Source organism: Electrona antarctica, assembly GCF_951216825.1.
Source record: "Electrona antarctica genome assembly, chromosome: 24".
Taxonomy (NCBI): Eukaryota; Metazoa; Chordata; class Actinopteri; order Myctophiformes; family Myctophidae; genus Electrona; species Electrona antarctica.
In genome coordinates this window covers 26825787-26849470 of record NC_136803.1, presented here as the reverse complement: position 1 = coordinate 26849470, position 23684 = coordinate 26825787, and the positions used below count along the sequence as shown (strand labels likewise).

General features: G+C 43.8%; 1 protein-coding gene across 1 annotated transcript in view; it reads left to right on the top strand.

The window, feature by feature from the left end:
- dgkza (diacylglycerol kinase, zeta a) overlaps positions 1-23684 on the top strand; it is a 216442-nt gene that overhangs the window by 138670 nt on the left and 54088 nt on the right. Inside the window, exons 12-16 of the mRNA XM_079495900.1 lie at positions 1568-1647; positions 2444-2488; positions 12007-12073; positions 18187-18227; positions 21342-21514. Of these exons, the coding sequence (XP_079352026.1) occupies positions 1568-1647; positions 2444-2488; positions 12007-12073; positions 18187-18227; positions 21342-21514 (406 nt within the window). The remainder of the gene's footprint in view (positions 1-1567; positions 1648-2443; positions 2489-12006; positions 12074-18186; positions 18228-21341; positions 21515-23684) is intronic.

The following is a 23684-nucleotide window of genomic DNA, read 5'->3' as shown; positions in this document are numbered from 1 at the left end:
CAGTTACAGTTACAAACAGTACTAAGTTAAGCTAGCTGACTTGTTACTGTGGTATGTATGTGGACGTCTATCACATCCACACACACACCTGCAGACTATCACTGATGATGATGATGACACACCGTACCCTTAGGCCTCAATCACACCTAAGACATACTTGTGTCCAGTGTCTTCTGTGTGTCATGGACGCCTCAATGCATTTCCAATGGGAGTCACATGGTTTGATGACACAACCTTGTTGTGTCTTCAAACCATGTGTGAGTTTTACAATAAATCCACTCCACTTTGGGCGCGTTCGGAAATGGCGCACTGAGCGCACTGTGCAATGCAAACTAATAGGCGAGTGCGCTCCCGGTTGCGCATTTCCGAACGCACCTTTAGTTAGCAAAATCTGCTTTCAAGTGCTGTGAAGCCCTGCACACTTGGAACACCTTACAGACTTAGTACAGCTCTCCTGTTTTCCCCTATAGGTCGCTTTCAGTCAGTGTTACGAACTGTTCAAGTCTAGGGGTTTTACTGCCCGTAACATGTATGAAAGAACAACACGGCTCATAAAAGAGTATCTGCTTTAATACTCAGTTCAACAAATAACTTCTTAACTTACAAAGTGGCTTAGTGCATGAAGAAATGATGGACAGAATGGCTCTGTGAGCCCAGAATTATGGAATGACTTACATGACTGAATGAAGTGGAACAGAGGAACAAACACAACCTAACAGACAGACAAATGGAACTACAACTAAACCTGACATGAAACACATAAGCAGTCAGGCTGGAGGGAAGGCCACACGCTGGAGTGCTCCCACACCACACGCAGCAGTGTCCCCACCCCGAAGTCCAGGTATAGAATGTATTTTATGGCAGACGCACTGAGGCCTCAGTGCATCCCATGACCGGCTTGGCCAATGAGGGCTGACCTGGTTCCACACCAGGCCCTCATCAAGGCAGCCACTCAAGGACATAACCCTCAGCACCTGCAGGGGACAGAAGCAACACACACAGTACCAGGCAACATAATAGGCATCCCATGTTACCACCTCACATTAATATAACACAAAGTCAATTATCTTTCAAATATGCTTTAAAGGAACACTTGTTACAGCTGACCACATGACCTTAATGTTATTCTTATTATGTTGCATTTCATTTTATAGAATAAATTGTAATTATGTATTTTCATGTATTTAATCTTGTTGAATGTATTTGTAATTATGTATTTATGTACTTTTTGTATGTATTTTATATGGACCCCAGGAGATTAGCTGTCGCCCCGGCGTCAGCTAATGGGGATCCATTCAATAAACAATAAACAATAACCTAGTACCTGCTAAACAAGCCTACTAATAAATATATATAGATATGATAGCATCAGCTCTATACATTTATCACCATTAATCAAACATAAACAGCCAACGGCTGTTACAGTCAGACATATCAACTTTCACTTCATATCTATCTCACTCCATTGATGTCGATAAACTATGCGATGAAATGTTCCCTTTATTCATAATTGTTTTCTCTCTCTCTCTCTCTCTCTCTCTCTCTCTCTCTCTCTCTCTCTGTGCAGCCATCCCGCTGGGGCTGATCGTGGTTCCTGGAGACAGTGACTTGGAGACGTGCAGAGCTCACATAGAGAGACTACAGGAGGTAAGACCACCACCCGGCCCGGCCCCCCACTTGGAAAACCATGTGTGTTTGTTTAGAGCAGTGGTTCCCAAGTGGGTTTCATGTCAAGGACCCCCAAATTGACACTAATTATCACTGCGCAAAAAGCATGGAATACCCATGTATATTACTGTATATGTCCGCTAAACTTGAGGTTTACGGGCAAATCTGGTTCTCAGAGTTACAGACCCATAAGGGTCCATTTGGTTCCATTTGGTACACTCTCATAGTTACAGACCCATAAGGGTCCATTTGGTTCCATTTGGTACACTCTCATAGTTACAGACCCATAAGGGTTCATTTGGTTCCATTTGTACACTCTCAGAGTTTCTCAGAGGTTCCAAACTATCATTTAGGTGGGGACCCTCAAGGACCCCTTGGGGGGGTCCCCGGACGCCACTTTGGGAACCACTGTGTGTTAGAGCAGGGGTTCTCAACCCGTGGGTCGCGACCCCTCGGAGGGTCGCCAAATTATTTTAGGGGGTCCCCAAATTATTTTCAAAAAAAAAAAAAAAAATGATTTTTTTTTTCAATAGCTAAATTATAACATAATGCTTAAAACACCAAAAGGGGTTCCCGCCCAAAATGGTTTAAGGTTATTGTAGCAGTCAATTTATATTGGGGGTCGGGAGGGGGCGGGGCGGGGGTCCCGAGACATTGCCAAAGCATTTCCGGGGGTCCCCGGCCAAAAACGTTGAGAACCCCTGTGTTAGAGAACATTCGGGGTCGCTGATGCTTGGGACCTCCTCTTCCTCATCTTCCTCCTCTTCCTCTCCAGGATTTTTGCTTTGTCCGTCCCTCCTCGAGATGCTTGGCGGTGCAGGTTGGTGGTGTTGACGCTGGAACCGCTTTGTCGTGTGATTTTTACCGCCGTGCTCAAGAGACACACAGGGGAACGCGTGTAGGAAGGGAGGGGGGGGGGGGGGGGGGCATGTCTGATAAAACGTATATCAAATATCTAAATGCTGAATCAATACAATAGTGAATGAGACGATAAAGAAATTACCCCAAACTTTGTTTGAAAGTGAAATAACAGCCGTCTGGCGAGGACAAAGAACTTTGCGGAGCTCTTAACACATTTTGGGCGGGAACCCCTTTTGGTGTTAGCATTATGTTATGCTTTAGCTATTGAAAAATAGCAGATCTACAAGCTCATAGCGCGCCGCCGAGTGGCGCGCTACGAGCTTGTAGGTCTGCTACTTTTTTTTAAATCGAAGAACGACTGACATAGAAACATAGCTTTTTCAGAAAACTGTCAGGATGTAGAAGACATTTTTAGAATCTGATCTCGGGTCAAAATAGGTTAGGAGCTGCTAGTGCAGTATATCTGTCTGATTGTGTTCAAAGTGTACGTTTTTCAGACCAAGGGAGGAACAAAACAGACGGAGCAGAAAAGATGTCCAAGTAAATTCCCGTGGAATCTCCATAATTATGCTTTAAATTTGGACGTATGCCCGCCTGGCCCGCAGCTATAAGACAACACGCTCTCTCAGAGGGTTTGCGAAGCTCACAGCATGACTGCACTGACATATATAAGCATTAAACAAAGCACGCACGCACGCACGCACGCACGCACACACACACACACACACACACACACACACACACACACACACACACACACACACACACACACACACACACACACACACACACAGAAGCGATACTTAACCCATTTAGGCCTGACAGTTTTTCTGAAATACCTCATGTTTCTGTATCAGTGGTTCTCAATATTTCATGTCAAGGACCCCCAAAAATATATGTAATTGGCCACCGACCCCCATTTGAAAATGTTGTTCCAGGGACCCCCCCCCCCCTAGAAGCGTTAAAAACGTTCGCTCTGAAAGAGTATATATTCAAAGATTTGCGCCACATTTTCACGATTTTTCAAAAATAGCAGACCTACAAGCTCGTAGATCTGCTATTTTTTAATAGCTAAATTACAACATAATGCTTGAAACACCAAAAGGGGTTTCCGCCCAGAATGGGTTAAATTTGGACGTATGCCCTGGCCCGCAAGCCGCAGCTATAAGACAACATGCTCTCTCAGAGGGTTTGCGAAGCTCACAGCATGACTGCACTGACATATAAGCATTAAACAAAGCACGCACGCACACACACAGAAGCGATACTTAAAACCGCAAAGCCCATAAAATGGCAAGCTTAAAGTATGGAAAAACCAAAACACCACAGCACTATTCACTATTTAAATCTCAGCTACACAGCCTTGTTGTTTTTACTGAGGGTCCGTGTCAGCCTTTCGACCCACAGAACACTATGAAACATTCCCCCCCCCCCCCCCCCCCCGCGCATTGACTCGAATTGAGTTCCCTTCCAGTCGTATCGACTTTTCTTTTTTTGGGGTGGGGGGGGTGTGGGGGGGTGGGGGTCTTAGACCTCTATATTGCCGGTGGTCAGCCGAGAGAGAGGATTCTCTTACAGGGGATCAATGTTGTCCCTAAAAAAGGGGTCACGGGAGCATCCTGTCGGATCAATCGGTCGGTATTATATTCTTCAACACACGACCACACACGGACACACGTACGGTTCCTCTCAAACCCGTAACCCGCCCTCCTGTCACACCCCCCCCCCCTCTCTCTCTCTCTCTCTGTACTGTACATCGTGACCCCGTGACCTTTCAATAAAGGCGAGAATTGCCTCGAAAACCTTTTCTAAAACGAGGGCGATGTTTTTGTGTCACGGAACGAGCAGGCTCATGAAACGAGCAAACACAATCAGCGAGGGCCGGGTTGTGGTCTCGTGGCCACGCACGCACACACGCACGCACGCACGCACGCACGCACGCACACACACACACACACACACACCTCACAACATTTATTTAACGCACATAGCACAACAAGGTTTATTTATTTAGTTCCCTTTTCTCACACACATACACACACGCACACACACACACACACGCACACAGACACACACACACACGCACACACACACACACACACACACACACACACACACACACACACACACACACACACACACACACACACACACACACACACATTTGACATTGTTTGACCATTTTCATGGTATATAGTTTGTTGATTAATTTTGACACATTGAAAAGGTGTTAATAAGGCGTTTTTAAAGTCCTTACATTGAGTCACTTTAGACATGTGCAGATGTCCTGTAGACCAGTGGTTCCCAAAGTGGGGTCCGGGGACCCCCCACAGGGTCCTTGAGGGAGTTCCAGGGGGGTCCCCCAGCTAAATGATAGTTTGGAACCAAATGGACCCATATATACCCATAAGAGTAACTCTGACTGAGAGTGTACAAATGGAACCAAATGGACCCGCTTTTGGTTCCATTTTGTACACTCTCAGAGTTAAATTAACATTGATATTACAATACATTTGGGGTCCCAGAGATTGAAATGCCATTAACCCATTTTGGGGCGGGGACCCCTTTTGGTGTTAGCATTATGTTATGCTTTAGCTATTGAAAAATAGCAGATCTACAAGCTCATAGGCTTGTAGGTCTGCTATTTTTGGAAAAAACGAAGAACGACTGACATAGAAACATAGCTTTTTCAAAAAACTGTCAAAAGACATTTTTAGAATCTGATCTCAGGTCAAAATGGGTTAAATGGGGGTCAGCAGACTAATGCATGTCACACACGCACGTGCACGCACACTCACACGCACACACACCAACGTACAGTCAGGTCTGCTTCTCATCTGTTTTCCCATGCCTCATCCGACTAGAGGCGGCTCCCTTTGATCAGATATTCCCTCTCATCTCGTCGTAACGTAGCGATGGAGGGAGACGGACGAGCAGCGAGGACGCAGAGGAGGGGGAAATAGAGACAAAGACAGAGAGAGAGACAGAGAGAGAGAGAGATTGATGGGAGGGCCCCGGGGGGAGGGGCCCGGTGAATGAATTCCAAAGAGAGGGTGAAGGTGGAGGTGGAGATGTAACACTCCGTATACCTCCACAGATCAAAGTTCTCGCGGCGCGCGCCGTCGCTGTGCCACGCAAACATAGTTGACGTCTATATAGAATGCCGTGCGGGAGAGAGCGCACACACACACACACCCACACAGACACGTGTCAAGTCAACGTTAAAGGAGAATTCCATACTAGAAGGCTTTCTTACCTTTCTTTGTAGTTGTTACATCCCCACCAAAGAGGTCCAGGTGTTATTTTGTGCAAAAGCTCCTTATTGGCTATTTCCCCTACCATAAGCCCTAAATTAATTGCATTGAATTGAATGGGAATTGAATGGGGCTATGGGGTGTTGTGCTAATTCGCTTATTTCCATCGCTCAAAATTATTATTTTTTTGTATATATCCTCTCTTCATAATCTAAATAATATCCCAAGCGGCACACTTTACTACTTATTTCGATGGAACTAAGCGAATTAGCACAACACCCCATAGCCCCATTCAATTCCCATTCAATTCAATGCAATTCATTGAGGGCTTATGGTAGGGGAAATAGCCAATAACGACTACCAAGAAAGGTGAAAAAGCCTTTTAGCATGGAATTCTCCTTTAACATCGATTTACTTACACCTTGTAGCCAAACAGTGTTGATTCTGTCGACTAAAACTAAGACGAAAATTGTTCGTCGACTACTTTTTTTCCACTGACGAAAACTACATGGAAACTAAATGAAACTACATGGAAACTAAATGAAAACTACATGGAAACTAATGAAAACTACATGGAAACTAAATGAAAACTACATGGAAACTAAATGAAAACTACATGAAACTAAATGAAAACTACATGGAAACTAAATGAAAACTACATGGAAACTAAATGAAAACTACATGGAAACTAAATGAAAACTACATGGAAACTAAATGAAAACTAAGCTACGACGACTGAAACTAAGACTAAATATACAATTGGTCGACAATTTTGTCGACCAATAAAAACTAGACTAAAATGTTAGGAGGGGACTATAGTGGACAAGAGATCCAGTATAAATCATTTTACACTTGGTTTGCATGCTGAAAATACGCAATCCTCAGCGCGACGCGTTGTGAGCTTGTAGATCGGCTTTTTTTCAGCAAGTGTAAAAAACGGTCATTACGACGGCATCAGGGCCCGCCAAAATACATTTTGTTTCCGACTAAATCAACTGTAGATTCAGTCGACTAAAATCTTATGATATTTTAGTCGACTAAAACTAGACTAGACACTAAGACATTCCAGGTGACTAAAAAACGTGACTGGAACCAAAGGAAAACTATTCAAGAGACTATGACTAAAACTAAAACAAAAAATGTGCTGCCAAAAACAACACTGTAGCCAAAAAGTAAAGTTAACGCATTCTGGACAGGAACCCCTTTTGGTGTTTTAACTAAGCATTATGTTATAATTTAGCTATTGAAAAATAGCAGATCTACAAGCTCATAGCGTGCCACCGAGTGGCGCGCTACGAGCTTGTAGGTCTGCTATTTTTGAAAAATCGTAAAAATGCGGCACAAATCTTTGAATATATATTCTTTCAGAGCGAACATGTTTTTTATTTCGACGTCAGGCCTAAATTAAGACCTGACCCGATTCTACAAGTGCCTTCTAAATCGTCGTTTTCCTGTTGCTGTTTGATGGGAAACGGATCAACGTAACCACATGAACCCCAGGCATGATTCTAAAATATGTCCGTCTATAGACAAAGACCCCAATAGTAACGCCCTGCCTGCCTCGGTGGCCGGTCTTCATCGGGTCTCAGAGACCTGAGACCTGAACCCATTTAGGCCTGACATCGAAATAAAAAAAAAGTCTTCTGAAAGAATATATATTCAAAGATTTGTGGCGCATTTTCACGATTTTTAAAAAATAGCAGACCTACAAGCTCATAGCGCGCCACTCGGTGGCGCGCTATGAGCTTGTAGGTCTGCTATTTTTCAATAGCTAAAGTATAACATAATGCTTAGTTAAAACACCAAAAGGGGTTCCCGTCCAGAATGGGTTAATTTGTCACTGCTGTTTGATCTGCAGCACTGATGAATGTATTTTATTTGTACGTGTAAAAAAGCGACACGTTGTGAGCTTGTAGATCAGCTATTTTCCACTTGTTTGGGTCTCAGACACACACACACACACACACACACACACACACACACACACACACACACACACACACACACACACACAGACGCACAGTTGACTTGGTATAATAGAAAAACAAATAAAACAATCTTTCCTGTCAGCAGAATATGTCTTGGGCGATTATAACTTTACCAGACACGCACGGGCACGAATACACACACACGCACGCGTGCGCACGCACGCACGCACACACACACACACACTCTGTGGATCACGGTAGAGATTCTTTGATTCCCCTGTGTGTCTCTTCGTGGAAGCATGAAGGCTACTGTAGGTGAATTGATAGTGTTTTGCGTGTGTGTACTGTGTGTGTATGAGCGTGCGTGCGTGCGTGTGTGCGTGTGTACTGTGTGTACAGTGTATGAGCGTGCGTGCGTGCGTGTGTACTGTGTGTCTATGAGCGTGCGTGCGTGCGTGTGTACTACTGTGTATGTATGAGCGTGCGTGCGTGCGTGCGTGCGTGCGTGCGTGCGTGCGTGCGTGTGTACTACTGTGTATGAGCGTGCGTGCGTGCGTGCGTGCGTGCGTGTGTACTACTGTGTATGAGCGTGCGTGCGTGCGTGCGTGCGTGTGTACTACTGTGTATGAGCGTGCGTGCGTGCGTGCGTGCGTGCGTGCGTGCGTGCGTGCGTGTGTACTACTGTGTATGTATGAGTGTGCGTGCGTGCGTGCGTGTGCCACTGTTGACTCGGGCCGTGCTCTTCGTAAGTCGCCCCGCCGAAGTACATAAATATGTCTCTAAATTGTAAGCATGATGCACGGTTTCTGTTGTGGTGTGGAACTCTTAATAATACAGTCGAGTGGCTTGTTGTGAGTTGTTGAGAGTGCATTTCCGTTCACATGCGTGTTTGCCTTTTGGCAGTTTGTGAAATTTTAAATGTGAACCGAAAGTAGGCGGAGTTACAGGGACAAACCGGTACTTACTGTATGTGTGCAATTATCTTTCTCTTTGGGCAGCTGATATCCAGGCTGACGTGTGTGTGTGTGTGTGTGTGTGTGTGTGTGTGTGTGTGTGTGTGTGTGTGTGTGTGTGTGTGTGTGTGTGTGTGTGTGTGTGTGTGTGTGTGTGTGTGTGTGTGTGTGTGTGTGTGTGTGTGTGTGTGTGTGTGTGTGTGTGTGTGCGATATTGTGTCTGACTCTGGATTGATTTGTTTATTTTTAGAAATGTGAAGTCGAGTATTGTCTTTTTTATTTTGTCATTTTTAGAAACGTGTTTGCTTTGTTGTGTTTTCCCTTAAATTTTGACAAAATAATGAGGTCTCCACCCGACGGAGACGATAATAGAGACATGTGGAGAAGAGAATAAGGGTTTAAGTAAAACAAGAAACGGAAATGATCGAGAGGGGGAGAGAGAGAGAGAGAGAGAGAGAAAAAGAGAAAGACTGAGTGATAGTGAGAGATTGAGAGAGTGAGTGAGCATTCCCTTGCATTTCTGCGAGTATCTTGTCAAGATGCAAGGCATGTCTGGGGAGCTTAAAAGAAAACTCCACTTCTCATTTTATTAAAGTTTTGTGTATTGCAGAGACGTTTGCAGTAGCTTTATGTCATGATTCTACCATCTGGGAACCCATATGGCATAATAGGAAAAACAAATAAAACAATCTCTTCCTGTCAGCAGAATATGTCTTGGGAGGGCGATTATAACTTTACATGATTTTGACATTTTTTTTGCGATCGTCATGCACGAGCAAAACAAAGGGAAAGCAAAGTATGGAATTATTCAAATGGAACTGCTAGTAATAATAATAATAATAATAAAACTGTATTTGTATAGCACCTTTCATGACATGAAATGCAGCTCAAAGTGCTTTACAGAGCAATGAAGTGAGAAAAAAAAAGAAAAGAAAAGCAAGGCATAAACATTAAAAAACAAGAGCAGTAATGCAATACAGTGAGGACATGAATAACAAAAAAAATAAAAGCAAGGGTGTAGAAGTGGGTCTTGAGCTGTGCTTTAAAAATGTCTACAGAGGAAGCCTGTCGAAGTTTGTTCCACGCCGTAATATGTTCTCTAGTTCTAGTGGATTGTACCTCCACCTGTAACACCCAGCGTTGCAATAATACAACATACAAGTTGTTTTTTTCACCTAAACGTCATCATTGATGTTCATTGCAATGCCATTGGTCATGATATTTGCATATAAAATACCACCCACAGAGGCTGAAATTCACACAAATTAAAAATCTCTGAACTCTATATAACTGTAATATATGTTTTTTTGTGATCATTAGAATGTCTAGAACATTTATTATTGTGAAAGATATCCCCCAAATGTAAATTATTAATTTATTAAAACTTTATTTATTTTTTATTTTTTTTACATAATTTCCTCTGATAAGTCCTAGTAGTAAATAGGACATTAAGCAACTAGTCGACTAGTTTACTAGTCGACTAGTAAATCCATTAGTCAACGTTGTTGGTACTAGTTGACTATAGTTGACTAGTATTTTTTTCCCGATTTTGTAGGCCTCAAGATCAGGTAGATTATAGTTATAGTCACCAATGTACACAGTTTTTAAATGTACAAATATTTATTTCCCCCAAAAAAAAAATATATATATATATATATATATATATATATATTGTTTTTATGACTAGAAGTGAATGCCCTAGTAGTAAAAAGTAGTAGTAAGGTTGAAATCTCTTTTTTTGCAAGTAGAAATTAATCCGGGTGTTACAGGGTTATGCAGAACGCATACTGGAGATGAGCAGGAGGAGCAGCGTTTCAAACACCACTCCAGGAGGAGTCAGACGGAGGGAAGCGCTCCAGTAGTGGTAGCGCTCGACAGCGCTTCAGAACCAAGTGCCACTCCTGCTGTCTTGTCTGCCACGGAGCAGCTTCCCTGGAGCATTGTTGTTCCTGAGGGTGCCTCTCATGCCTCCTGAATGCAGATGTTAAAGGAGAATTCCATGCTAGACGGCTTTCTTACCTTTATTTGTAGTTGTTATATTAGGGGAAATAGCCCAATAATGCACTTTTGCACAAACAATAACACCTGGACCTCTTTGGGTGGGGACGTAACAACTACAAATAAAGGTAAGAAAGCCTTCTAGCATGGCATTCTCCTTTTAAGGTGTATAGTCGCATGGCGGCCTGCAGACTGGAGACTGAACTGACTGAGAAAAACGCAGAGCGAGAGTGCTGTTTATTTGTGGTCATTTAATATCATCTTGCTGGACTTGAAGCTGAATTGGTCCTTTTTATGTTGTAATTTAATCTCTGAAAGTGTCGAATCACAACAACCTGTCTCAAGATGCTTTACATAGAGACCCTGAGCAGGCACGTTTTGCGACAGTTGGAAGAAACATCAGGCAGGCCCAGGGCAGGCACCATGTTGGGCAGCCATCTACCTCGACCATGTCAGAGGCAGAGAGAGAGAGAAAGAGATAGTATAATCCGAGTGGAATAGTAAGAGAGTGGCGGGGGCACGGTGGCACAGTCGGTAGTGCTGTCGCCTTACAGCTAGAAGGTCCTGGGTTCGATTCCCGCTGGGGACGCTGTGGGCACTGGCGGCGTGTTCCCGCCTCGTCATCAGTGCCCATACCCGAGGCGGGGTTGGCGAAAGGGCCTTTCTGTGTGGAGTTTGCATGTTCTCCCCGTGTCCCCTAGGGTAGGTACCCTCACAAAAACATGCAGTAATCCTGGTCTCTAAAACTACCTCCCCCTGGCCAGCCGGGGCGCCTGATGGAGGGGAAAGGAACTGATCATGGGATAAAAATTATTTAAAAAAAAAATAAAATAAAAAAGTAAGAGAGTGGCGACACACTTTGATCTCGCCGCAAAGCGGGTACCTATGGGCTATAGTTCCAAACATTGGAACTATCCCATTGAGATAGAACGAGCACCTCCGCGTTCCATTGTTGCAATGGGAGTCAACGCTTGTGTCGCCACACGTACTCTCTTACTAGATTACTCCGAGTATAATGTAGTAGTTAGGGACCCGCAGAGGTGGACACTTAAGTAAATTTACTTAAGTAAATGTACTTAAGTACATCATTTCTACTTAAGTACTGTACTTAAGTACAACATTTGTACTTAAGTACTGACTTGAATACAACATTTCTACTTAAGAACAGATTCCACCTGGGGACCCGAGAGGTTGCGCTCTTACTGCCAGATTTAAAATGGCCGGTCAAGGCCCCGCAAAATGACGTCATTTTGTAGTTTTTTTGCCTGGAAAGGTCTACTAAGGTGCCCGAAAACATGCCGGCACGAAAAGTGTTTTAACGTGGTTGGTCTATCTGTCACCCAGGAGGAAGCGGACAAACCCAAGATCCTGTCCTCGCAGAGACTGTCTCCCAAATGGTGCTTCCTGGACTGTAAGTATAGAACCCTCTGACCGTCTCACACCACTCTCAGAACCTCACTGCACCACCTGTGTGCTATTTACAATTTTAAAAAAATGTTGACAATTAGCAGACGCTCTTAATCCAGAGCGATTTACAGTGAGCAAGCAAGACACAAGGTAAATACATCGAATGCTTAGAAATCTGTAGTCATCTAGGACTACAGATTGGTTCTGCGACATACCAAATCCTACACGGGTTGTGCAGTCGACGCGCTGCGATTGGCAGCCTAAACCTAACCCTAAACCTTAACCTCAGTAAAACTACCTAAACCTAACCTTAACCTCAAGAAAACTATACTTAAACCTAACGCTAACTCATTGACCTCCAGACACCTACCTCAGAGGTGACTAGATTAAGCCAGACTAAATCTAAATATAAGATTGAGAAACTTTTAGTACTTCTAGTAAGACTAAATCTTAATTGCCCAGACTCTTCTTCAACAAAGATGGCGAAAGCAAACATTCTTTGTTCTGTACTCATACAATAGTATGGTACAAAACACCTTAAACCAGAAACCTAACCTTAACCTCAGTAAACTTAACTTGCCCGGGGGCGTGTAGGAACTAATTCCTGTAGCCTCAACACCCAAGAGAGAAAATGAGAAAAGAGAAAATGAGAAAAGAAAAAAAAAGAAAAGGTTCCCTGTTCAAGCTGCCTATGATTCAAATGCAATTTCCATTTTCAATTTGGCCCAAATCCATCCCAGGGTCAGTGTAACCTGTCATTGTAGCCCACACACCATACCGGTACATGTCATTCTGTCCCTCTCCCTCCCACTCCCACATTCTGCCAAATCAAATTGTTCACCATGGGGTTTACTTCTCCACCTCTCATCGACAGGAACATTGTCAAATTCCCCAAACTGCCCTTTCTCCATTACATATGTCTCTCTCTCTCTCTCTCTCTCTCTATCTCTCTCTCTCTCTCTCTCTCTTCCCCTTGTGGTGCAAAGCTCTCCCTAGAATTCATTTTTGTAGGACGGACAGACACGTCACACGCACACGCACACGCACACGCACACGCACACGCACATGCACATGCACTCATGCGTGTGAAAGTGTATATATACACATCAAAATAGCTGATCTACAAGCTCACACTTGGCCACGTTGCACAGCACGGTGAGCTTGGGGGTCTGCTATTCGGTAATTTGTTCCTTATTAAGCCCTATATAACTCTTGAGGCGCGAGGCGCTTCGAGTCAACAAAATGCTTCCGTCTCTCTCTCTCTCTCTCTCTCTCTCTCTCTCTCTCTCTCTCTCTCTCTCTCTCTCTCTCTCTCTCTCTCTCTCTCTCTCTCTCCACCACAGCTGGTGTCCAGGGGCCGGTACATTGAGTGGTGTCTTCCTTTAAAGTGTTGCTGTCTCCCTTGTTAAGGAGGAAATGATCTGTGACTGTCTCTGCCTAATTGACTCTGGTCAAAGTGGGTGTGATCGCTCGCTAATGGGATTAGCCTGGAACCACTGTTGGCGTCTGGAGAGAATCAATGAAACCGCTGCTTCGGAGAGCGGCGGGCGGCGGCGGCGGCGGGCCGCTTCACATGCTCGCTCGCTTATTTCTCTGTCTCTCTCTACCCTTTCAAGCTCACTCGTTCCTTTGTAGATGGCTGCATCTCTCTCTCTCTCTCTCTCTCTCACCTCACGCTGTCTCAGTGCAATTATATTCCGGTTGGCTCTCTCCACTTCTCGTTTGCTCGCTCTCCCCCCATGTCTTTCTCGCTCTGCTGTACTTCTCTTCCAATTAATTCTAATTTCTCCCTCTTAATTCTCTCTCTCTCGGTTTCCCTCCACCAATCTCTTCCTGTCAACCTCTCTCTCTCTCTCTCACTCTATCTCTTTCTCTCTCTCTCATGTTATACATTCATGCTCTTTCTCTTTTCTTAAAAACAAGTGTTTGTATGCACAGTATAGTTCCGTGTACCGAGATCAGTGCGGTGCAGACGGTGCAGCCAGGCAGGCAGGCATACATACAATAAGACATGAGTGATGGTCTTATTGTGGCGGATTGGATGTCCTTTCCCTGTGCACGGCGGCTAGCTCGCCAAAAAGATGCTGCTGTGTTTGTGCACATTGCTGTGCCTCTCGCCCGGGAGATAATCGCCTCAGTCGGGGTGGAAACCTCGAATGTCCAAAACTTGTTACTTGTTCAGGATTCAAATTCAAAAGTGGCAAAAGGTAGTAGATCCACAAGCTTGAAACGCAACGTTTTGAGCTTGCAGATCTGCTACTTTTCCTACTTTTGTGTGACGCTGCAGTATGATAAAGTAGGGCGTGTAAAAAAAAAACAGAAAAAAGTTTGAGTCTGGAGTTAGGAGGTTTCCTGCCCGACAGGGTTGACTTTGTCGACTAAAACTATGACGAAAAATGTTCGTCGACTACCTTTTTTCACTGACGAAAACTAAATGGAAACTAAATGAAAACTAAACTATGATGACTAAGACTAAATATACTGACAGTTTTGTCAACAAATACAAACTAGATGTTAGAAAATACAAACTAGATGTTAGGGACTAGTGGACAAGGGATCCAGTAAAAGTAATTTTACACTTTGTTGCATGCTGAAAATAGCAGATCTACAAGCTCACAACGCATCACGCTGCGACGCGTTGTGAGCTTGTAGATTGGCTATTTTCAGCAAGTGTACAATCAGCCATTACGACACCACAAGGCCCGCCAAAATACATTTTAGTCGACTAAATCAACTATAGATTTAGTCGACTAAAATCGTATGCTATTTAGTCGACTAAAACTAGACTAACACTAAAACATTTCATTTCAGTTCAGATATGACTAAAACTAATTTAGGTTTTATTCAAAAGACTATGACTAAACTAAAATCTAAATTTGCTGCCAAAAACAACATTGCTTAGTCCCCACAGGAATCCGCGAAGAAAAAGTCTTGATTCCATGGAGAACATTCCTAATTCCTAATTCAACAATACTTGATTTAACCTAACCTAAAATGACCAGTTATCAATCCCGGGAGTAAAAACGGGGGCATCCGACATTTGACTATTCCGCGGATGGTCGAGAATTCCACGGGCGGCTTTGAAATCGGCGGTAAATTCCGCGATCGCGGAATCGCGGATTCCTGTCGCGGACTAACTGCTAGTTCTGGCTCCTATAACTCAAGCTGAGGTATTTCTCATCTCTCTCTGTTCAGATCTGTGATGCTTATTGTCACGATTGCCTACAACGTTTTGCACACACACAACATTTATATTCAACAATAATATAAAGTGGATCTAATAAAGTTCCACTTTATTAGAATTAATCACAATGAGTTGTGATTCTCTCTCTTTTGCTTTCTCTCGCTATATATACCCCTTTATCTCAATTCAATTCAAAGGAGCTTTATTGGCAAAACATACGTTTACATTGCCAAAGCAAAAGTGGAACAAAACAATCAAGATAAAACAATACAATAAACGGTAAACAGAGCTGTGTTATATTAACACTTTGAGTAATACTATCTTGTGAGACTATAAAAGATTGTGTATTTTCTGTCAGAGATAGTAATACATCCATATAGGAGACCCTTTATACTTTTGAAAGTTGACAGCAGTATTTCAATGTACATGTCTCTGGTGTCTTATCTCTCTCTCTCTCTGTCGGTTTCTCTCTGACACTGTCTGCCTCTGTTCCTGTCACCCTCTCTCTCTCTCTCTCTCTCTCTCTCTCTCTCTCTCTCCCTCTCTCTCTCTCTCTCTCTCTCTCTCTCTCTCTCTCTCTCTCTCTGTCTCTCTCTAATTAATCAGAGCGGTTTTCATCTCTCCTCAGCCCTAGAGCTCTGCTTCGTTCCACCGGGGCTGTACTCAAACATACACGTTGTTTTTTTTGTGCACTCTTGGAGGCACGCACACGCGTGCACGGCGTGCACAACGTGTACATGAATGGCAGAGGGCCGAGAGAGAGAGAGACGGAGAGAGACCGAGATAGAGGGAGAGAGAGATATGTGGGAGAGAGAAAAGGGCTGTTTGGGGAATTTGACAATGTTCCTGTCAATGAGATGTTGTTGTTGTATCACTGAAGGCCGTGTCTTCTATTAGCGATGACCTGATCCATGCACACACTAGGGCATTCACTTCTAGTCATTTTTACTAGTTGACTAGTTGCCTAGTTTACTAGTCGACTAGTCGACTAGTTGTTTAACTACCTATTATGTAAAAAAAACCATAATAGGTAGTACATTGAAAAACTGTGTACATGGTGACTATAACTATAATCTACCTGATCTTGAGGCCTACCAAATCGGGGAAAATAAAAAATAAAAAACCTTTTTTTTTTTTTTTCTTATCAACTAGTCAACTAGTACCAACAAGGTCGACTAGTGGATTTACTAGTCGACTAGTAAACTAGTTGCTTAATGCCCTCCACACACCACATTTACATCTTAGCGCTGCATTTGATGAACATGATCCACAATTTATAGAACTAGAACGGTGCCCGTTGGGCCAGCTGGCCTACTTGGAACGATGCAAGTTGGAAATGCATGCCTCACCCAGATCAGACCTGAGATCAGATTCTAAAAATGTCTTCTACATCCTGACAGTTTTCTGAAAAAGCTATGTTTCTATGTCAGTGGTTTTTCGATTTTTCCAAAATAGCAGACCTACAAGCTCGTAGCGCGCCACTCGGTGGCGCGCTACGAGCTTGTAGATCTGCTATTTTTCAATAGCTAAAGCATAACATAATGCTAACACCAAAAGGGGTTCCCGCCCAGAATGGGTTAAGCGTTGGAGCCTCTACAGCGGTGCCCGTTGGGCCAACTGGCCGACTTGGAACGATGCAAGTTGGAAATGAATGCCCCACCCAGATATTATGTCTGTCTCCCGTTTATGCCCATGTATGGAGTTCTGTGTCAGGCATGCTCCAAATATGGAGTGTTGTGAGGTCAGAACAGGCCAGCTCCATATATGGATGCTATGGGCAGGGGCCCGGTCCAGAGCCCCGGGGCAGAGGCCTTTTTGGGGCGGTTCTGGACAACCGTGGGTCCGACCGACTCGACACCGGGCACTGTGGTGTGGAACGAGCGTGTGGAATTTCTCGGTTCTCGAGTTACGTGGATTACACACACACACACACACACACACACACACACACACACACACACACACACACACACATACAGTACATACAGACAGAGACTTGGTGCATTTACAGATAGATGGATAGAAGAAGATAATCATTTTTTTCTGTTATTTGGATGACCCTAAGGATCATAAAATAACCTTGAACGATTGCTATTGCAACTTCTTTTGGGTCAAATCTTAGATTGACTGGCCTAAAAATGACACGGATGCCTTCTGGGTTTCGACGGCTTAAAACCCAGAATACGTGACTGTAAAGCTTACAGTCTTCTCTCTGTCAAAACGAGGCCATCCGTCACCGCGGCCTATGCTCTTTCATCATCAACAACGACAAACACCTGCCGACCGCACACGCCCCACCCGCTGCCTGGCCTCTTTTCATTCTTCTCCGCACACTAGGGCATTCACTTCTAGTCATTTTTACTAGTTGACTAGTTGCCTAGTTTACTAGTCGACTAGTTGTTTAACTACCTATTATGTAAAAAATAAAATAAATTAAAAAAATAAACTTTTTTTTTTTCTTCTTTTTTTTAAATAAATATTTGTACATTGAAAAACTGTGTTCATGGTGACTATAACTATAATCTACCTGATCTTGAGGCCTACAAAAAAATGATATATATTTTTTTAAAACCCCCCCCCTTTTTTTTTTTTTTTTTCTTATCAACTAGTCAACTAGTACCAACAAGGTCGACTAGTGGATTTACTAGTCGACTAGTAAACTAGTCGACTAGTTGCTTAATGCCCTACCGCACACGGAGCAAATATAACCTCGGTGAAAAAAATACAACCTGAGGCCCATTCTAAAAAAAAGAAAATGGCTTCAAAATCCCTAACATTTTTCTGATAAACCTACGTGTCTATGTCAGTGATGCTCAACCGTATCCATGTCAAGGCTCCCATCTGAAAATATGTTGTTCCAGGGATTCTAGAAGATATTGCGCTGTATATGTATTTTTCTTATAATGTATCTCTCTCTCCCTCCCTCCCTCCAGCTACAACAGCGGATCGCTTCTACAGGATAGACCGAGCGCAGGTAAGAATCTGTTTGGGTCTCACAGTCGAATTGGTCCTATACATAATAACACATTTTCGACCCCTGAGGGCTATTTGGTCATTTACAGCAGGGGTTCTCAACGTTTTTGGCCGGGGACCCCCGGAAATGCTTTGGCAACGTCTCGGGACCCCCGCCCCGCCCCCTCCCGACCCCCAATATAAATTGACTGCTACAATAACCTTAAACCATTTTGGGCGGGAACCCCTTTTGGTGTTTTAAGCATTGTTATAATTTAGCTATTGAAAAATAGCAGATCTACAAGCTCATAGCGCGCCACCGAGTGGCGCGCTACGAGCTTGTAGGTCTGCTATTTTTGAAAAATCGTGAAAATAAAAATTAAAAAATAATCTTTTTTTTTTTTTAAATAATTTGGGGACCCCCTAAAATAATTTGGCGACCCCCCGAGGGGTCGCGACCCACGGGTTGAGAACCCCTGATTTACAGCATCCAATATAATGGGGTAAAGAATAAGATAGACGTTCAACTGGAGGAGGAATCAATCATTTTGCGGCGTGCGTAGTTCACACTGCCAGATACACAAGATACAAAGCAGAGCAGCATATATCCGTTGCTGTTTCATTGTTGCACAACAAGACGCTTGTTGACAACACTTTGTCGTTTTGTAGCATTGAAGCTGAAGTTAAAGCCAGCTCAACTTGGGAGTGTAGCTTTGTACATATCATATAGCCTTCGTAGCAGCCGAAAAATGTTCGTCGACTACCTTTTTTCACTGACGAAAACTAAATGGAAACTAAATGAAAACTAAGCTATGATGTACTATACTAAAACTAAGACTAAATATATCAACAACTTTGTCAATAAATAAAAACTGGACCAACATTTTAGGAAGGGACTAGTGGACAAGAGATCCAGTATTTAGGAAGGGACTAGTGGACAAGAGATCCAGTATTTAGGAAGGGACTAGTGGACAAGAGATCCAGTATTTCACACTTGGTGCGTGCTGAAAATAACCGATCTACTGTACAAGCTTCGACGCGTTGTGAGTAGGGTTGGGATTCGTTAGGATTTTAACGGTTCCGGATCCTAACGGTTCCCTTAACGGATCCTAATATTATTTTTTTCCTGTGCTTTTTTCTGTTTATAAAGTAATCAATCTATGGGGGTATTATGCACCTGGCTGAGCTCTCAACAGTTGCGCGATTAATTTAGAGCCAAATCAAAAGCAGTTGAGTTGCTATAAGTTGTAAAAAAATAAGTGCAGACAAATTGATTTTTATTTAATTCATGGCTCTATAGTTAACGTGATTCAGACAGAAAGACGAGTCATTGGCGTTTTAAATGAACACCATTAACAACAGTTGTAGGCTACAATAAGCCTAATAAAAAGCTCTGTAGAAGTTAGTAGTTTGTATTTTCTAACGTTTACTAGCCTGGGGAAAGTGAACCAGTCCTGCATCATCCTCGTCCCCCGCCGGCTAGCTGTGGTGAAACTGCAGGGAGTGCAGCCACGGCTTTCCGCAGGCTCTCAAACACGATGTGCCTAGATTAATCTTGTGCGTCGTGGACTCGTTTAGGCAGGCATATTGATTTTGAGATGTTTCCTCAATGTGAACGTGCAACTGGTGGTGCAAGTTGCAACCACCAGTTGCAGGGAACTCATCGCATTTATTGTACTTTGCGTGCTCAGCCTCAGAGTCATTTATTGTACTTTGCGTGCTCAGCCTCAGAGTCATTTATTGTACTTTGCGTGCTCAGCCTCAGAGTCATTTCCCTCTCTGTTAACCACACTCGCTCCGCGGCGGTGACCGCCGACCGGTCGCTGAATGCACAGAACAGTGGCCGTATCCTCCCCGTCGGAGTCCCCGACCCCACTCACTCACTCATGTAGGTTGGGTGACGTCACCCCAGTAACTTGGCTCTGCTTGCATGCATGCACAGACACAGCGGAGCTAAATGACGACTGATGAGATCCGTTTGGGGAACCGTTAATACAAAAACGATGGAACCGGCTCCGGATCCGCAATGTCGGAACCGGGTCTGAAATGGACCCGGTTCCGAATCCCAACCCTAGTTGTGAGTTTGTAGATCAGCTATTTTCAGCATAAGTATAAAAACAGTAATTACGACGGCATCAAGGCCCGCCAGAACACATTTTAGTCAACTAAAACACCTGTAGATTTAGTCGACTAAAATCTTATGATATTTAGTCGACTAAAACTAGATTAACACTAAAACATTCCCGGGTGACTAAAATGTGACTAAAACTAAGTGAAAACTATTCAAGAGACTATGACTAAAACTAAAATAGAAATTTGCTGCCAAAAACAACACTGGACGAGAGGACATTGCTGCTTTCGGCTCGGTTTAACCATTCTGGGCGGGAACCCCTTTTGGTGTTGGCATTATGTTATGCTTTAGCTATTGGAAAATAGCAGATCTACAAGCTCATAGCGCGCCACCGAGTGGCGCGCTACGAGCTTGTAGGTCTGCTATTTTTGAAAAATCGAATAACGACTGACATAGAAACATAGCTTTTTCAGAAAACTGTCAGGATGTAGAAGACATTTTTAGAATCTGATCTCAGGTCAAAATGGGTTAAACCTGCATGCGTTCATCTGAGCCGTCAAAAGGCCACTCCAGCACTCCAGACATAATCAGCAGTTGATCTTCCACTCTGCTTGTGGCCTTCAAACCCACATTTCTAGAATAGGGGGTCCTCACCGTGCCGGCTTTGTGATGGCCATTTTTTTTGGTCAAAATTTTGGCCGTGGAGTGGACATGGACGTGGAAGTAAAAATTAATCCTACGAGAAACGCATAAGAGCCAGCCCCGAATGACCATAATAGGTCTGTAACCCTGAGAGTGTACACGTGGAACCAAATAATGGACCCCGTAAGGGTCCATTTGGTTCCATTTGTACACTCAGAGTTAATAGGAGGTCCTTGCAAATCAAACATTTGAGAACCACTAGCAATTGCCTACTAGTTGGACCTGGAAACTTGACATTCAGTAATTGGGTCTGTCTGTGTGTGTGTGTGTGTGTGTGTGTGTGCGTGTGTGTGTGTGTGTGTGTGCGTGTGCGTGTGCGTGTGCGTGCGTGCGTGTGTGCGTGCGTGCGTGCCCGTTCATCAGGAGCATCTGAACTACGTGTCGGAGATCTCCCAGGAGGAGCTCTTCATCCTGGACCCCGAGCTGGTCGTCATGGCCACCGTGGGCACCTCCCCCTCCGTCATGCCCGACTTGGTGGACTTCGTGTTCCCCCTTCCCTCCCCTTCCTCGCCCCCATCCTCACCAACTGCTCCCAGGTACACGCACGCACGCACGCGTTATTACAAAACATACAGTAACATTACACTTAACCCATTTCGGGGCGGGAACCCCTTTTGGTGTTCTAAAGCATTATGTTATACTTTTAGCTATTGGAAAATAGCAGACCTACAAGCTCGTAGCGCGCCACCGAGTGGCGCGCTACGAGCTTGTAGGTCTGCTATTTTTGAAAAATCGTAAAAATGTGGCGCAAATCTTTGACTATATATTCTTTCAGAGTGAATGTTTTTAACTCATATCTTTGCTTCTGGGGGGTTCCTGGAACAACATACAGTATTTTCAGACGGGGGTCGGCGGCCGATTACATATAATCTCAGTGATGTAAATAGGGTGCGTTTTGCGTCCCAAAACGCACTTTATAGTTATGGGACGCAATAAACCAACAGCCTCTGCATCCTGTGGACGCAACTTTATCCTGGAAGACTATGGCACTCTCTCGGTCACACACTGTTCTACGTGGAAGTCTAGCACTCTTTCGGTCACACACTGTTCTACGTGGAAGTCTAGCACTCTTTCGGTCACACACAGGCTGCAACATCGGGTCTCATCACAACCCAATGCGCGACCCGTGAAGTCGGGGGGAAAAATAATAAAAGAGAGAAAAGAAAAAGACGGAGTGACAAATCGTTAGCAACAAGCTATGCTAACAGACTGGTGGTGGTGGTGTTGGCTATTAGCTTGTTGCTGCTGCTGATTCAACGCACTGATTGAACTTCACTTCATGTCCGCCTGTAACGTGAACGAATCCTGACACCAGTGCTGCAAAAACAGACAGATCTACAAGCTCTCAACACGCTGCAAACGGCGCTGCAGAGATGGGCGCATCTGCGGGTTCTCAGCGCGTTTGTTTTTGCAGCGCTTGTGTCAGGGTTCGTTCACGTTGATCTACAAGCTCTCAACACGTTGTAAACGGCGCTGCAGAGACAGGCGCATCTGCAGCGTTGAGAGCTTGTGAATCTGTCTTTTTTGCAGCTGCCATTCTTCCCTGTAGACAGGGACTCAAGTGACTTCTAAGTTCCACTTTTCCAAATAAATTATTTTACATCCACAATGGCAAACCTATTTGCATTTTGGCTAAGTACAATAATTGCAACTGCAACTTTTGGTTGGTATATTCAGCTATGTTAAATCCACTGTTGCCCACTATTAGTATTTCTTACTGAGTTGTGCTTGCTAATACTACTAGCCTACATAAAAAGATATACTGTATAGGCCTATTTGATATTTTTATATATATATTTTTTTATAAAAAATGTTTTATTATTATTTTTGAGTGGTGCAACCACTCCCTTACGGAGCTATGTGTGTGTCTGGGTATGAGCACAAAAATAGCATGGTTGTTTTTCACCATCTGTGCGCAACCTAACGCACACACAAACACACACGCACGTATTAACTGTATATATGATGCTTTCAGGGGGTGCCAATACATTAGTGACAGTACATTACAGTAGAGGGACCGCCACACGGTAACTGTCATTTCTCAACCGTTTCGGACGCGGCACGGCACGCCGGAACCGGCCCGGCCCGGCCTCCTGGGCGCATTCCTGGGGGTCTGGAACTCCCCCCCCCCCCCAGAATTTTTTGGGACTCATTTGAATGACCACCTGTGCATCCCGGGACCCATTACATTGAAAACCTATTTACATCACTGTAATCTTGGGGGTCCTTGACGTGGAATAGTTTGTGGAACCACTGACATAGAAACATGGGGTTTTTCAGAAAACTGTCAGGATTTAGAAGACATTTTGTAGAATCGTCCTCAGGTCTAAATGGGTTAAGTGTACAACATACACTTCAAAAGATAATTTTTAATACATTGTACTCATGTGCTAACTTGTCAATCGGGACATTCTGCTTAATGGGTACTTTAGGTACTTTAACCCATTTTGGGGCGGGAACCCCTTTTGGTGTTAGCATTATGTTATGCTTTAGCTATTGAAAAATAGCAGATCTACAAGCTCGTAGCGCGCCACCGAGTGGCGCGCTACGAGCTTGTAGGTCTGCTATTTTGAAAATTCGAAGACGACTGACAGAAACATAGCTTTTTCAGAAAACTGTCAGGATGTAGAAGACATTTTTAGAATCTGATCTCAGGTCAAGTATATTTGAATGTCTAAAACTTCTGTACTTTTACTCAAGTAAATT